Raw genomic sequence first — 18209 nt, forward strand, 5'->3', positions numbered from 1 at the left:
AAACCGTAAAAGAGGATGGAGACTTTCAAGGCTTTTTAGTGGTCACAACATAGGGCTTTGCAATGAAATGATAATAACTGTAACACTATTGTATTACACAAAAGCTACTACTTTCTATTAGACATCAGCTAGAGAAATCAATAAAGTATTTCCACAAAGGCCTTTAGAAAGCAATTAACATGAGATAGATTAAACCCACAGTGGGGAGAATTAAATACTGTCGGGTATGTATGTGTGTGAATCTTTGCCTGACTGCCTGTACGCATGGTGCATATGTCCTTACTTAAGTCACCAAACAGCTCCACTCCCAGCGCTGCAAAGATAAAGAAGAGAAGCATGAAGAGAAGACCCAGATTCCCCACCTGCAGAGACACAACGGGAAGAGAGAGGGATTAGTCAGAGGAGAGAAATCCCCGGCAAAAAAAAATCAATGGGCGAGGGACAACAAACATTTCATTACAGTGAGAAAATGAATGCAGGCCTGCGGTGAAGCAGCCGGGAGATAATATATACACTATGGCAATCAACTATTTCCTAAACCCCACCTCCATACAGTGATTGTCCAATCAAAACAAGCATTGGAAGGAATGAATTAAACTGTGTTTTTCTACTCTAACACAATCTGCAAATGTTAGCATGGCTAACTAGCTTACTTCCTATAGTAGTAACTAAGCTAGGCAAATCAGCATTTCATACTTAAATATTTAGTGGGATTACAGTTTACATTAAAAAAAAACATACATAAAAAAAAGCACCATTCAAGACCAGCACAACCATTATTTCCCAACATTAGCAGCTCAGTCTATTAGATTAGACTCCAACAATTTCAGCAAAACTTGTCATCCATGATAACGTTACATGCTGACTTTTTGCCTGGGATATGTAGCTTTAACCTCAGTTGGTTAGCATGATATCTTGTATGTGTGTAATCAAGTGCATACAGAAAGGACCAGTGTGTAGGATTTAGTGGCATCTAGCGGTGAAGTTGCAGTACTTGCACTAACTGAATACCACTCACATCTGTATTTGATGACCTGGGTATGAAAACAGGCTGTGAAGTGTGTAGGAAAAACTACTGTGGCTGCGAAACTTGCGGAAAACTCGAATGGCCCTATCTAGCCAGTGTTTGGTTTGTCAATTCTGGGCTACTGTAGACACATGGCAGTTAATCATAGCAGACTCCATAGACGAGGACCCACTCTCTCTCTGCAAATAGATCCTCCTAAATGTTACACACTGGACCTTTAAGAAAAACAATTGCAGGTTATACGTTAAAAAGTCACCTGGAAAGTCAAAGAAGGTTTTTTTTAATAGATTTTTTATGCTAATCTTAATTACCTACCTAGCTGATAATATCTGCCAGCCACAGTTGTCATTTCAGCTGACACAATCAAAATGAGCTTGAACTGAGAAGCTGCCTTTGTCTACCTCTGTCTGAAATCAAGGTTTCAACAATTACTATGAATTTCAGGTGGTAAAGCTCCCTTGTGTGCCACACAAGAATGCTGCGAAGCAGTTAAAAAGCACCATCTGAATAAAAATGTGCAGCTGATGAGGAAGGAGTGAAACACATAATAGGGAATAACAGCTTTAAACATACAGAGGTGGGTTTAGGTAATGAAAAAGCTTCAGGGTGTGCTGCTGCTGCTGCCGGTGTCAATGCTAATCACCATCAACCAACCTGCTCACACCCACATCACCACCTATTATCGGATTTATTAATTATGAAAACTTCTGACAAGCTCTGGGAGGAATTAGGCTTAATTTCTGTATGACAGACAGAGGTGGTATCAAAGAATGCTGTGAACATAAGATATAAGAGTGTTATTTTTTCCCCTCAATCCAAACACTGCAGAAGTTGTTCTACTTTACCAGCTCCGGCACCCTCAAATCCACCTACCATCATTCAAAACAAAACCTCAAGCTACATTCACTTCGCAATCTCGGCAGGGGGCTGGTTATGCAAATAATGGTCTCTAGAGTTTGCAAAAGGCTCATGGGAAACAACAGCATCCTGAAACAGAAGAACATTTACCAAAAAAAGAAATGCCTCTGGGGATGTAATTTTAAGGACAGCTTCTGTGGGACGTGTTAGGAAGTGAAAGATCCGTGGAGAAAATTACAGATGAGGAAGGAAAAGTGAAATCAGTGGCTTCCGTGGATGTTATTTAACAGAGCTGACGGAGTACCTGAGGCAGGGCTTGCATAACGGTGTCCAGCAAAGCTCTCATCCCCACCGCCATCTTCAACAGCTTCAATACTGTGGGGACACACACATACACACACACAGATAATGAAAAAGTGTCTTACCAATATTAAGATTGTTCAGTCTTACATAACAGGACAGGGACTTGTGCCATCACGCCTTCTGTGATATTGAAAGGACTCAACATTTTCCTTACTTACAGACTAATCCTGCTCCGTCAGTGTAGTCACAGGTTTCTTTTTATTGAACATTAAGCTTTCAGATAGCCTGATTGAGGTCATATCCTCCTGATTGGGGTTGCAGCTTGATGAGGTCACGGGTATGGCGATGGGGTACCAGACTGATAGATAATGCATAATAATGAGTGAAATAGTAGAGGTGCACAAAAAAGTTAGTTTTCGAGGCCCTGGACAGACTCTCTAGCGGCTGCCTGGCCTACGCCTAGACCACAAAATTGTTCCAACAAGTCGCTGCCCATAAAACAGCTAATTGGCATTTTTACGTGTTTGTTTATTTGTGTAGGTTTGACTGGTTCATATGAGATATATGGTAATTTGCGACTTTTACAGGTGCTGGTAGGTGGAGATTTGAACCTTTGGTTAGCTGTTTCCTCCTGCTTCCAGTATTGTGCTAAGCTAAGCTTAACTTAACCCTTCTATTGACCATACAGTCATTATCATAGTATTGATCTTCTAATCTAATTCAAATAAGCATATTTACCAAAATATCAAACTATTCCTTCAAGCATGAGCAATATTTGTGAGGAAACTGGGATTGTTAAATGTACGATGTATTCTTGCAATATGCAGTAGATGAAAACATTATGCATTAGGGTCCTTACATAATGCTGTAAGTCTTTGTGCTTATACTGAACATTCCCATGGAAACAGTCTGGCTTGGGTTCAGATTGTGAACAATAGCAGAAGAAAAAGCAGCCCATCCTGGCAAATTTAAAGATCCAATCAAACAGCCACTGGAAAACTTCTACTGATTCTCACTGCATGGAGACCTCAGGCACAAGTGGAGGTGCCTTTTGAGTTGTTATTACTAATAATATTAAGTAGCTAAATGGCATTCAGGCATGATTCATTTTATTAGTTCTTTATTAGTTATTATTATTATTATTTACACAAATCTATTGAGACATGTCAGTATGTCTTCTGTGAAAAAAGCCTATAACCCATAGTGGTTTGCACTTAGAGCCCCTTCACACACATCGCCCTCTCCTCAGTGTGGGTGTGCACAAACCACGCTTGATTGACATCTCCCTCACTCTACTGTCACTATAGTTCTGTTGCACCTCTTAAGGTTCAGTCAGACCGGATTTTAAAAGAGCTAAACAGGGAAGTGACAATGTATACAGGACATACACGGTACAGTCTGAAAAGTATATGCTAGTAGTATGTAATATGAAATACATTCACAATACATGTTGTAATTATGTACGAACAATCCAGACACGGCTATTGTTAGGCAGCTTAAATGGAATCAAAGTTGGAACAACAGAAACATTACAAGAAAATGTAACTGGTGCAGCAGTGTTTGGCGAGGACAATCAAATGTGATTACAATGGAGCCAGTGTGTAAATGTAATCCAGCTAAATCACGTCTACACAGTCTGAATATGAGATGCACGGTAATGCCAGATAGAAAACAGGAGCCACTTATTGTACCCACTCAAATGACACACACATTACACACATATGTTTGTGCCTGGTCTTCTGTGTGACAGCAATCAATAAAGACTTCCATGCTACTTCTTTTATTACACATTCAGTAATCAGACAGAACAGATGAGCTTCCCCCCTGCCCGGTCTTATCTCCTCCTTCTCTCGGCTCTCCTCATCTCTTCCTCCTGTTTCCTCCTCTCCAGCCCTCTCTTATCTTTAATTACCTGGACAAGTAATCAGCCTGAAGCACACGCGCAGTTTAGCTATCCCTGCCAAATCCATCCCGTCTCTTTAGCTCGACCTTCCTCCTCCACCCTTTTGCACCATTTAGTCTCTCTCCGGATGTACTGTATTCTCTCTGTCTCCCTCTCGCCCACCAGCATACCTTTGCTCCATTCATTTATCTCTCATTATCCTCATTCACTCAACTTTTTTCACTCGAACATCGATTGCTCCTCTTTTCAACTTCTCTCCATCTTCTTGTAATCTATTTTCAGGTCAGAAGTTATTCGTCATCCCTCCCTCTTCCTTTTATTCCTCCTCTCTTCCCCTCTCCTTTCATTTATTCCCTCCATACCTCAGTTCCTTGCAGCTTAATTCACTTACTGTCATCATGTGACTCTCCCCCACCCTCAGCTATCTTTCCTCACCTCTCTCCTCTCCCAGCCTTTGTCTCTATATTTCTTCCTCTCTCTCTCTCTCTCTCTCTCTCTGCCCCCTCTCAGTGCTTTGGGTTTGTCAGCTGACTGTGTTTCTCTGTGCCATCTGGTCGACTCACACCCTGCCCGAGCCCTGCTGAGACCTGCCATGCAAAAATGACAAAGAGGGGAGTCCCACGGACGTGGCTGTTTTACAAGGCATCTTGAAAGTACAGCACTATGAGAGAGACCAGAGTGCGTACGTGTGTGTGAGAGAGATTGTGTCAGGGAGGGGTTTGGATGGATGGATGGGCAGGACGAGGGGCGGGGGGCTTCCTACCTCTTGCGATCCTCAGCACTCTCATGATGCGGATGATGGTGGGGTTGATATGCCGGGATGCATTGACCTCAATCTCCTCCAGAGTGATGCCCATGATGGACAGCAGCACGATGGCCAGATCCAGCTGGTTCCACCTACAGACACGCACACACACACACACACACACACACACACACACACACACACACACACACACACACACAGAAACACACACACACACACACACACACACACACACACACACACACACACACACACACACACACACACACACACACACACACACACACAGACTTAGATGTTCCTGTCACTGAAACCTGAAATGTGACTGGCTGTAAAATCTGACCTAAACAAATCATCAAAATCATCAATATCTGAGTCATTTCCTTTAGTCTAGAGATGTGAACTGGAGTCATATTACCTGGACTTGAGTCAAAATTGAGTCATAAACCTGATTACTTTAGACTGACAACTCAATTTTGACTTCAAAACCAATAACTTGTGTCTTCACTTGGTCTTTAAAGTACTCCCACACACTGTTGGGAAACCAGGGCCAAATCAATTTGTTTCATTATAGCAGTCATGTTTCAGCACCTGCCATTCACAGCTCCCTTCACACATTAAAGGACACAAAAGTGTTTAAGTACAGCTTGTACTGAAGTTCCTGTTTAGAGGAGCTCATTACAAAGCATGAGGTATAAATTGCTAGTTTTTATACTTTAAATAAATAGTTTTTTGATTCTTCAAATCTAGAAGATTTTGTCTTAATGCTAAGCTAAGCTAACATCTAGTCGCTCTAGTGTCATACTTTGGTAGACGAGAATGGTATTGATCTTCTTTTTGGAAAGCTAACAAAGGTATTCCCTAATTTGAAAATGTTTCTTTAAAGGACCGGTGTGTAGGATTTCGTGGCATCTAGTAGTGAAGTTGTAGATTGTAACCATTTGAAAAAAGCTCAGTGTGTAGTAGAAACTATGGTGGTTCAACATGGCGGACTCTGTAGAAGAGGACCCACTCCTCCTGTAGATAAAAACGGCTCATTCTAAGGTAACTAAAACCCAACTTTTCCTATTTTCAGGTGATTACTAACATATGAAAACATACCTAAGAGTATTATACTTCTGTCAACAGACATTCTGACTGGACCTTTAAGTATGTACAATAGTGAGAAAAAGTTGCATTTTCTTATTAAAGGCCCAGTGTATAACATTTAGGAGGATCTATTAGCAGAAATGGAATATAATATTCATAGGTATGTTGTCATTAGTGTATATTCCCCTTAATAAGAATCGCTGTGTTTTGATCACCTTAGAATGAGCTGTTTATAATCTACCACCGTGGGTCACGTCCACTGACTGTAGATAGGACATTTTGTAATTTTCGCAGGTTTTGCAGCCAGAAATGACATAATAAAGCCAACACTTTAGTCTTACACAATTAACTAATCACATAAACTTTAAATTTAAGAGATGGATCATTTTCTGGATGCCCAGGAGTGTGTAGAGTATTTCAGTGTTATGAGGCAGATTAAAAAAGTGACAATGATATAATTTCATTTTAGTATATCATAAAGATAGATATGGTGCACTCAGATCAGGAATCAGCAGGCTAATTTCTTTCCCAGATACTGTGACTTGACTTGAGATCAAAGTGTTGGGACCAGATCTAATTTTCCAGCCCCTGTGCAATAAATGTGCACTGAGCAAAATGTTTTGAATAGAATGAGTGTGTAAAAAGTCAGTGAAGATATTGGTGGGTGGTCGTACTAATCAGGTTTGTCAATTTCCATTGTTTCTTTTCTATGAGCAGAATGAACACAAGCAAATCAACTTAAAATTCAATGAGCCTGTCAAACTAGAGGTCTTGGCTAAATGTTGCGTTTATCTGTGTGTACTGTGTGTGTGTGTGTGTGTGTGTGTGTGTGTGTAGTGAGGTAATATCAAACTGGGCTGCTGCCAAATGCAAAAAGGATAATGGTCTACTCTGGCAAAGAGAATGGACATCATGGAGCCCTTGGTGGTCAGCTCTGCTCCAAAAACACAATGCCTCCACTGAGGTGAGTGTGTTAGTGTGTGTATTCATGTATGTGTGATGTGTGGTAAGATACGTTTGGGCTGTTGGGATTGTGTTTGTGCATTATTGTGCGGTTTGCAGCAGGACGCCAGGGATTTCGAAGCTATGAAATCATCTAAGGCAACGTCTTTTATGGGTGTTTAACGAGGCCGTTTGTATTCATACAGGCCTCACTGAGAACCATCCACTGGAGCACCTTAGAAAAAGCTCAATTAAGCTCCTCCGAACTCTGCCTCACATTTTCCACATGACTCAGAGGTTAAAGAACGGCACCTTTAACCACCAATCCATTACAATATCATGTCCCCTAAAATGTCAAAACCCTAAACTGGAAGGTAAATGTTTATTCAGGATTTCTGTCTGATCTGTGTCCAAGATTGTTTGGAAGCGGCTATTACGTCACTTTGGGAAGCATGGCAGTTAAATACTGACTTGTCTTTGAAGAAGCCTCGAAAGCCGAAGGCCACCAGCTTGAAGACGGACTCCAGTACAAAGATGACTGTGAAGATGTAGTTACAGATCTTCAGTGCCTTGGTCAGTTCCTGGGGATGTCAGGGAGAGACATATTAAAGGTTAATAAACTGCACAAGTATCTATCTTAACAGGGCAGTATACCTAGTATTAAACTTTCTATTATTTCAGCAGAGTAAGCTGTGGGTTTCATGTAATGAAATGTGCTGAGACTGCACTGAAAACCAATGAAAAGATCTCACCCCATTGCAATCTTCCAACTCGACTCAGTTGCACTAAATGGCTTGCTATAGTGAATATTTTTGCTCTGCAAATATACGATTTTCCTGCACTTACAGCCTTCGCATGAAATACCAAAAGGTCCATATTGTAAACTCTGTCCTCTTCTCCAGAATTAGCCATTCCATTAATAGATCACTCTCGTCGCCCTCCGCTCCTCCCTCCCTCATTCCCCACGAAAAGGCCATTAGAATCAAACTGTCCATTTTTGCCTGTGGGAGAACTCACAGTGCCCATCTGCATGTAAAAACTGACCTTTAGCAGCGAGACGAGGAGAGAGCTGGTGGTCAACAGGGATTTCACTAAATCCTCACTGGTGGCAATTCGTCCACTCACAGCTACATCCCATACTACCTTCCACTCTACCCCATTCCCATCTACCATGCTTTACCTCATCCATCCTGTCACCTTATGTTCTTTTTTTGCAGGTACTCCTCTCTTTTATTCAGCTTCTCTTGTCTCTGAGTCTCTTTTACTCTTATGGAATAGACCTTTTTCCCAGCAGCGATTTTGACATTAAATAGTAGGCTAAACACAGGTGTTCCATTCAGGCCAAACAGAGTCAGGGGGCTGCTATTAGGCAGTTTGGCTCACTGGAAAGGCTCTGCTACACTAAATGGAACGGAAACCTTAATTAGTATCATTGGTAACACCTGTGTTTACCCTACTATTTCATGTCCAAATGGCTGATGTGAAAAAGGTTTATTCTTCTTCCACTTCATTGTTCTGATAAAGCAGGTGGCCAACAATGTTAAAAGCAATAGAAATATTTCTAAAATGAGTGGAATATGGATACGGGCTATAAATCCTAAATATCCATACCAGAGCATGGCTTTGTATTTATACAAAGGTCATTTGCATTACCTTTTGGGTTTACCAAACGGGTGAAATTTGCGGTAACCCATTACCTTAAATGTATAGTTTTTTTACAGCATTATTCTAAACCATTTTAATATGAGTTCATCTAGTCTAATGACTGTGTAATGATCTCACAGTTATTGTTTTGAAACCTCCCTTTAATAGTTCACCGTTGCTGTTCTTACCAGGCTTTTACAAATCTTATCCTACTTTCCTTTCTTTTTGTGTAGACCTGATCCCCTTGTCAGGCTGGTTTAAGGAAATAATAAGGGTGTTTTGATAAGTCGTTTCTTATTATTATTAGTATTTTATTATCATTGGCACAGCTTTTATATTTGACACTACCTGGAGTCCTATGAGGCCATTAACCTGCTATTCCAGGGAGATTTAAATATATTCCAATAATATTCCAATGGCATTTATCCTTATTTTAAAGCATAATGTAGATACTAGAACAAAGTCTGTAATAGCCAATATTATTATTATTATTATATTTTTTAAAAACTTGAGTGAAAATGCTTTTGAAACATTTACAGCCAGACTATTGGACACTTAAACTATACTTTGAGGCCGTATTCACATCAAATCAAGCATTGCAGACCTTCCTGCAGGGTTGTGCGGAGGTGTGGGCATGTTTATTAAGAAAATAAAGTTTATTTATATGATATATCACTACCACCGCTCCCTCTCGTCATTCACTCTCTAGCTCAATCAACCACCTCTGCTCTCTCTTTCTCACTCTTGGCTACTGCAGAGTGCCGTCGGGTTGGGTTTCTCCAAAAGCTGACAGACCTTTCGGCATTCCCTGCACTCCCTACCACTGTAGCCCAAACACAATACCTACATTAGAATGAATGGGAGGACTGGTGTTTTCACTGTAAAGCCTGATTTGGTGTGAATACAGCCCAACACAGGATGGTTGGATCAGTTACATACTTTTTAATCAGTGTAGGACTGACCCAGTATGCAAACAAAGAGAACTGTAGCCATCATACCAAATCTAGTCCAACAAGTTATTGCAATAAGACAAACTCTAGGAATTATTTGCAATTATTTTTCGAGCCCATGGGGTATAAACATTTGAAGCAAAGAGTCCATCATTACCCCACCTTTGTCCCCCCACTTCTGACCTTGGGCTGTTGGTAGTGCTCCATGGACATGGCGATGACGTTGAGCCCTATGACGATGGTGATGAACAGGTCCAGGTATTGGCTGGTACACATCTTGTGGATGAGCAGGCGGGTGGGGGAGTAATCGGAGTAGTAGGGCTTACTCTGAGCTTCTGTTGGAAGTGGGAAGTAGTGGGGGGTGGGGTGGGGTGAGGGGAGCGGGGTAATGAGGAGGAGGAGGAGGAGGAGGAGGAGGTGGCGTTCAAAAAGTGAGATAGGAGGTAATGTACTTGGACACTGTACAGTAGACCTGCTGTGTTGAGGACTGGAGCCACCAGTCTGATTTAAAAAAAAGTGGTTAGTGAAACACAACAACACCCTCCTGCACACTTAAATGTGTTAAAGATGGTATCAAGAATATGTAAAGAGAGATGTGAAGAGATTAGAAAAGGGGATGCCGATCAGGTAACGCATAGAGAGAAAGAAAGACTCCAGCCAGGCCCTCCTGTGGTCTGCGTCATGACTAATCAAATCAAATCTCCTCTCTGATCAACAATTATTTAAATGAACTCTCCGAGTGCGTGTGATAGGAGATAAACAGCATTGCTCAGTGTGTGTGAGGCTGTTGTCTGGAGATTTGGCCATTTTTCCCCTCTGTCTCTCTGATCGTCACGTGACTCGGCCTCCCCTTATTCCTTTCACTTCCCTCCCTTAGGAACAGAACATGGGACAAAAGTTCTCCATACTCATCCATCACTTTGTTCCTCACCTCTTCCCTCCATCCACAGAGGATGGATGGATGGGCTGGGAGTTGGGATGAGGAGGAGAGAGGAAGCTATCACCTTATCACTCCATCAGTGAAGGAGAGGCTCATGGTCACACAGTAAAAGGGAAGACGGACTCACACATGACTCGCACACTCAAAAGTCCTTTGGGTGTTGGGAGCTCTCCCTCCCTGCCCAATTAGCCCAGGTGTGCTGCTGCGGTTGCAGCTGTGCTGGGCTGGAATGTTTCCCATGAGTGTGTATGTGTGTGTGTGCCTAGTGGTTTCCCTATTGTATTGGAGAAACTCCACCCATAGATCAGGGAATAAGACAGGAGAGCTGAGTAAGCAGAGCCCGTTAACAGACTACCCATCCATCCCTGATCTTTTGGGATTAAAATTCATTTCTCGAGGTAAGAAGGGTACACACTTACTGTTAATGGAGAGCCCAGAATATTCTCCAAGTAAAAGGTCAATTTACTATAACTACTGTACATTTCCACAGCACTAAATCAGTAGTCTACTGCTCTGAGTTTCTTTTTCATAGAAATACTCTTTTTACTCACTAATTATTTCTAATTCCTTCAACTTAACTGTTCATTCAACTGTTTCATTTGGTATTAAACTGCTTTCAAAGAAACTTGACACTTCCTGAAGATGATGAGAATGTTGCCCGGTGAGGCTTCTCTAAGGCTTTTAATGTAAAATATCTCAGCAGGATGGGTTAAGTATCTTGAAAGTAGAAACCAAACAGGCAGAATGGCAAAGTCGAAGCTGGAATTAATTAGTAAGACTACTGTTACTACTGAAGAGGCACTCCACCAATTTTACACTTACAGTACAGCCTGTGAAAACAGTTGTATAATGTCTTCTGTGGCTCTGGAGGGAACTTTCTAAAGTTTGTGTTTCAAAATAGGGGCATGGAGTTGTAGTTGTGTTGGAATGAAAGACGTGTCAGTCAGGCAGTAACACTGTATATATAAAATGCTAACTAGATACATTGTGGGAAATGTAGGATCCAGGGTTTTGGGGTTGGGACCCTTACGACGGACTACAGGTCAGGGTATCTTGGCCTCTGCTGCTTTATTTTTGACCATTCTCTTTTTTTTTTACCTGTTTCTCACAAGCCCCTGGAGTACCCCAGTGGAAGCAGAGAAGCAGAGTAGTAACTGAGACATAAATTGTGGCTGTTGTTGTATGGCATAACGGATGGAATTAGTGGTGTGGAAATGTACATTATCCTGAGTCTGTCAAGGTCAATATGGAAGAATTGTTGGCATAACAGCAAACAACAAATCCAAACTGGGTGCAGATCGGAGAACAGGGAAGGGACTTATTAAAATGTCATTAAAAATATTTAAGACATTTAAATACAATAAAGGCCTGTCTCTGGTGTAAGTCTGTTTAAAATGAATGCCTGTTTGTCTTCTCTGTAAATAATTGCCCTGGTTACAGCCCTGCAATTTGGAGAGTTGTTGAGGTTTGGCAGAGATCTGCACTCAGCTCAGCTAACTGCCTTCAAGTTAATTATTCTATATTTGTGTTCAGGGTCATCTTTGCTGAGAGCTAATTTTGCACCTGCTGGTAATTATTGATATTGACAACAGGGGAGATGAACCTGAAAACTAGTGGTACCGGCTGAACCGCAGGGCAGCCATTGTTGGAGCCTGACTGCTCCTGAACTCCTACGGAGATGTGCGTGCCAGAAAGTGAAAAATAATGTGGCTTCTGGTGTGCTTGGTCTGGCTTCTCAAATAAATGCACTAAAACGGGATGACATACTCAGTCACCTGCTTCACTTTTCCGCATCTCAGGTCCTGCAGCAACACTTCCTTCATCTTGTCAGCTGTTTTTTTTTATAAATGAGGCTATACTTTCGGCATCATCAGTAGACAGTGAAAAAGCAGGTTTAGTGCATCTTGGGAAAGTCTTGGAACATGTCTTTGAATCAGGGTTAGGTATAGCCCTAGTGGGATGCAACAGCTTTATTCACTGGGAGTTCCTATTTACGAGATCCTCCATCATCTATGGATGAGCAAACATTATTTTTACTCTGTTCTACTTACTGTCTGCAGGTGCACAGCGAGCAAAGGTAGACAGACACACTCACACGTAGCAGCAGTCGCTTTGTTTCACCTCCTCCTTTAGACTCCCTCATTCATTTATATATGCTAGAAAAGGCGCTATTTTTTGGTACAACTTTTTTCTCTTTCTAGCATGGCATATCTGCTGTCCTATTTACATTCCCACTTTCATTCAGTGAAATATATTTAAACACACAGCCAAGAAAAAGTCTAATATAGTATGGGATAGCTGAGGTGAGATTGGTTTACTTTCTCCCTTAAAAATTTGTTTGAGGAAGTATTATATCAATATTAATGTATTATATCTATGTGTATACATGTATATCTGTTCAGTCATCATATTATATATACATATTATTATTACTATTATTATTATTATATACTGTTATTAACAATAACACTACTATCATATCATCAGTACTATTACCACCATCTTGCAACTACAACTTCTTTGCACCTTATCTACCAATTTATCTTTTTTTTTATCTACCTCAAGTATTTTATTCTATTGTATTTTTATTGTATTTAAATGTACCTGGCTGCTATGACGACCTAAATCTATCTATCTTTCAGCCTTTTCCTTGCAATTATGGATGGGGCAAGAGGGCCAAACAACAGATAGAGGGATAAGGGAGAAGAAATGGAAAGAAGGAGAGAGAAACTTTTTGGCTAAAGCTCAATTAGTCTCTAGAGGAGAGGGAAGGGAATGAGGTGAGGGGAAGAAAAGGTGAAAGTTTTGAAAGCGAAATTACACCGGGTGCCCCAACTCTCCTGTACTTCCACTGCTCTTTTCTCCTCCACAGAGAAAAGAGGAGAGCTGCTTTTAATGAGGAGTGGAGTGTATGCCGCTCCTGCTTTGAGACCACACTGGCATCCAAATGATTATATTTTCTGAGAAAGATATTCAGACATTCAAAGAAAATATTAAGCTCCTCCTTTCTCTCCCCTCCTTCACGGATGCGGCAGCTTCCTCCCTCGGCTCTCATCATTTTGAAAGGAAACGAGGATGGGTGCAAAGGCACGGAGGGGTCGCAGCCTGCAAACCTCAGGTCACGATGCCTGCCTTCTGCATCTCCATCCTCATACTGGACACCAGTTCTGTGTACATTTAACAGACCAAGATCCAGGATAATCATCTCACAGGGGCTTAGATCTCATTATGTTTGTTAAATAACTGCACTACGTACAACTTCAAGAATATGTAGAGAATTTTATATTGGTGACCCAAAAGTCTTTTTCTCTTAAGTGGCTCACAAAAACAGGCTATGTTGCTCAACAATACTTTGTTCTTCATCTTCTGATGCTTTTATGGCTAATGTCCACTGGATCTGGCAGCAACGCGAATATGCTGGATCTAATTTTGCATCCCTGAAGCGTGACGTTCATTCGTGAATGTATGGAAAATGCTATATTTCTTGGCAATCAATATTTAGTGATGTATTTCATTTGTTACTGAGGTGAAAGGCCTACACAGCAAAACAAGCTTTTCCTGTAAACAAGTTTGAGAGAGAAGGAGAAAGTGGGAGAGGGAGAGAGTTTTCATGTTACTTCTCATCCTCTTTCATCCTCTTTTGAATTGACAATCAACAAAACTGCACATCGCAGCCAGGAGTGGGACAGCCGCAGCCTGGTCTGCTGAGTCTCAGCCTGAGTTCACAATATAGTAGTTCTCATTTTTCAGTTTCTGCTGTCGGATAACTTAAAGAGTATTAAATAGTGATTTAATCGTGGCTCATAAATAGCACATGTTCCCAAGCACTGCAGTAGTAATTAAATCTTTATTTATATCACTAACATTTAAAATGAACGATCACAGCGGGCGCAAAAAGGTCGTCTTTTAATGACACACAGCTCATGACCCTCACTGGGCAGGTCTGTTCTGCAATAGCTTTTTGTGGTGAAACAGCCTAGCGAGGACGGACAGCCGACAAAGATGTGCATCCATACATTTTACCAATGCAGGCTATGCTATATACACTATTCAGGCATGGGGAAGTCAAATAATTAAACTAATTAAAGCACAGCCACAAACCATCTGTTTCCACAGCTAAATGAGATGCAAATGTGTACTGTACAGCACCAAACATTACAGAAAAGCAATTCTAAACTGTATTAGAAATGTGGCTGTTGAACGGCATATGCTCCGCTTCTGAAACATTTCCTGAGGACACTGAAACAGCGATGACGCAAGCTGCTGGATCCTGTGGACATTGAGTTTACTGACTTCACTGACTTTAAAGAGATCTAAGACCCTGCTCGAAAATCTGCCAGAGGTCTGACAGACAAGAAAGATAAACACTGTTAAAAAATAAAACGAAAGACGTAAATAATTCCCTGTCCGAAAACAACCCCAAGAACCTTTTTCCTCCTTTTGCCTTCCGGTGCACTCACCTTCCTCTTCGTGGACGCCTTAACCTCAACTCACCTTTGGAGAGTGAGGATGTGAAGGGCTGAGGATTCGGCCTGGGAGTTGCTTTTGGACGCAGCCACGCTCAAAAACATAATGCATACATTTCCGAGGCGGTCTTTGTTGGGAAATACAGACACAGTAAGGGTCCTTGTTGTGGGACCAATGAGTAGGAGCAGCACAGCACGGTGCTATGGCTTTACTGTGGCTATGTGGGTTGGATTGGATATGTAGAGAATGGGTCTGGAAACACAGTGGACCTACAGCTGTCCAGAATGTGGTGATCACGTGAGGGTGTCTACAGTTAAGTTGTGAAGGATGTTGCGCCAGCTACTCCAGTGAAAAGGAGGCCTGACTATGAATCTTAAAACAACACGAGACACTGCTATGGACTTTGATTCATCGGTGCAATGGTTTCTGCTTTGCTGGATCTCCTTTCAATGTGCCTGAAGGCTCTATGGGTTTGGTAGTTCCATCAGAGATTTATGGATGATTGGAATACTGGGGTGAGAGGTGCAGATTGGTATGGTTGAAGGGGATAGAGGAGATGTAGGGACTAAAAGAGACTTAAAGTTTGGATCCTGCATGATATAAAGGATGGCTGTGAAAGGAAGAGCAGGCCAGGGGCCGTAAAAGCAGCGGCATTGCACTCTGAAGGTGAAAGATCTGGATGGAAATGTGTAAAATGTCAGAGAGAAGCACTCGTGTTTTCACATTTCTGAGGTAGTAGTTTGGTTGGATGTGGCTGCTGCTTTTATGCCCCTGTCCTTCATGGTGAATGGCTCAGTAGTAAACCTTGAGACTCAGTGTCTGCCAGGAAAAATGTGTCAGCCTTCAATGTCACGGACTGGGTGTCCAATTTTGAAATCCGGCAAGCACTGAGTCTAAATAAAACAACAATTGTCAACATAAACAGTTACCGTAAAAAACAATCAAAAAAGGATTAAACTGGAATTCCCGAATGCTCTGCTGCCTTGCTTAAATATCAAACAGAGAGAAAGAGGCACAGATACAGGGAGAAAACAGACACAAACCATAAAAACAAGAGAAATGAATTAAACTGGGGAATAACAGAGAGGAGCAGCAGAGCAAATTGAGGGGTCCAGAAGAAAAGAGGCAAAGAAAACATGACATCATTCAAAATGACAGGGCATGATAACACACACACACACACACACACACACACACACACACACACACACACACACACACACACACACACACTCATCTGCACTCCTTAACACACAAACACACATTGTGCTGGTTCACATGGTAGACTGACACACCTCTTTCTGAGTCATACTTGAGCAGGATGGACCAATTGAAATGGGGGACTGAATGGTGAAGGCAAGCGATTGGACGGCGTGAGTGGAGGGCGGAGTAACAAGGATAACAGTGATGACAAAGTGCAGACCGATGGGAAGCTTATTAACAGTATGACACAGCGTTTCACCCTTTCTCCTTTTGCTGAAGCCATGTTTGTATCCAGAGCAACGATATTAACACAGCACCTGTCAACTACACAACACAGGAAAGGAGAAGTCCTCGAAAGATGGATGTTTTGAATGTCTTAGGCCCGCACTTGAACTTAATATCATCATTTTTCATTGTTAAGACAATATAAAAACCTATTCAAAGATATAAACCACACATAAAATAGCTCAGATAAATCTTGTTGTGTATTTCACTCTATCGTATATAATCCTTCTAGCCTGGCAATAAACCGGAGAACAGAGTTTAAGATAACTGAAACCTACAAAGAACTGAAAACCTGAACATAAAGACTATTTCTAGTTTCCATCAACATGCGTTTATGATAGAATACAACCCACTGGACATCATTTAGACTATGATTACAGTCACCTCATTGGGCAACCCCCAAAATCCTGAAAGTTCTTGTACCAACATAGAAATGGACATCCTTTAAAAACATTTTGACTTTGAGTCTTGAAATTGCGCAGAAAGAAACAGAAACAGCTGAAATGAGATAGTGGGAAACAAGGAACGTAAACTCTCCAGAGAAAGAAGGTTAACTGGATTAGTAACTCTCACTCAAGGCACACCACACTACTTTATCGTTAACTTACTGTTTTCGGCCATTTTTGCCAATTGTTGGTCATGTGAGTAGCATTGGCTCTAGAGTTGGCAATGTTGGTCTGATGGTTGGTAAGTCCACCACTTTGGGACAATGTCCTCCTCAAGCTGAATTGTAATACGTTGGTGATCGCTTAACTCAAACTTTTGGTTGATGGCCAAACAAAAAATGTTCCCATCAGCCTCAGCTGTACTTCATCTTTACTTTCAATTATCCAGCTCAAAGCACCACCGTGCCTAGGTAATTGACTGTATATAAAGATGGACATCATGTCAGTTCCCCAAAAGTGAAGCCCAAACATCTCAATCGCCCCCTGGTAGATGGTTGCAGCAGATGTTAATTTTATGATAAGTTTGGTTTTAGTTAGTCGTTTGATGCTATAAAAAGGGGGTTTCACGTCAAATGTGATTGAGTAGGCCGGATGTATGGGTGTGACCTCGATATTGTGGCTCAAACTACTGTGCAGACTCTGGCTCCAAATGACACCACCAGTGCAAGATGGCAGCGACCATAACAAGGATATTTTGGCGTCACTTTTGTACAGTGGGAAGAAGTGTCGTTCATCTTTATATACAGTCTATTGTACAGCCTCACAGAGCCGTTAGTGGGCCTGTAGACTTTAAGTCTTGTTATATTATCATTTGTCCTCCTGCTTGCTGTTGACGATCCTGATTCAAGTCATAAAAATTGAACAAATCAAATCAATATCATTCGACACATTGTTAGTTTTTTTTCCTACTAATTTCAAACAGCAAATGGACCAGACCGGAACAGAGGAGGTTCAGCTTGGTCTGATCAGTTGTGATGCCCAAATTATAACCATAAGCAGTCCGACAACCTGACTGTGTGTCATATCCAGCTTGATTTAATCTCACACACACAGCATTTGCACTGAAGGCCTATTCTTGGATACACAATGTATGCACACTCTCACAAAGGTTAAGACACTGCTCTTGGTTTTGGACCCCTGCATAGAGAACTCCCCTGCTCAGAAGAAATAAAGGAAAATTCAAGGTCGGACTCATGTCTCTTTCATCACTACATTCAGTGCAGCAGGGCTTCGTTACAGTATGAGGCCGTCTGCCACTCTGCTCCGTGCTGTTCTCTTCTTGACATTTCTGTACATGAAATATTCATAGAGAAAGTTTCCAACATGAAACATTCATAGCAAGTGTTGTTGGGGCAGTTTTTCCTCCCACAAATTACTTACAGCTTT

General features: G+C 41.5%; 1 protein-coding gene across 16 annotated transcripts in view; it reads right to left on the bottom strand.

The window, feature by feature from the left end:
- The window catches only part of cacna1g (calcium channel, voltage-dependent, T type, alpha 1G subunit), a 243457-nt gene that overhangs the window by 15432 nt on the left and 209816 nt on the right, over positions 1 to 18209 (bottom strand). For 12 of the 16 annotated variants that reach the window (XM_051417967.1, XM_051417966.1, XM_051417974.1 and 9 more), the window contains 5 exons: positions 9666 to 9817; positions 7360 to 7469; positions 4855 to 4988; positions 2190 to 2260; positions 284 to 362 (listed from right to left, as the gene is read on the bottom strand). In XM_051417967.1, the coding sequence (XP_051273927.1) occupies positions 284 to 362; positions 2190 to 2260; positions 4855 to 4988; positions 7360 to 7469; positions 9666 to 9817 (546 nt within the window). The remainder of the gene's footprint in view (positions 1 to 283; positions 363 to 2189; positions 2261 to 4854; positions 4989 to 7359; positions 7470 to 9665; positions 9818 to 18209) is intronic. The other 4 variants (XM_051417968.1, XM_051417965.1, XM_051417959.1 and 1 more) reach the window with 1 other exon arrangement.

This window comes from Dicentrarchus labrax, unplaced genomic scaffold (assembly GCF_905237075.1).
Source record: "Dicentrarchus labrax unplaced genomic scaffold, dlabrax2021, whole genome shotgun sequence".
NCBI classification, from domain to species: Eukaryota; Metazoa; Chordata; class Actinopteri; family Moronidae; genus Dicentrarchus; species Dicentrarchus labrax.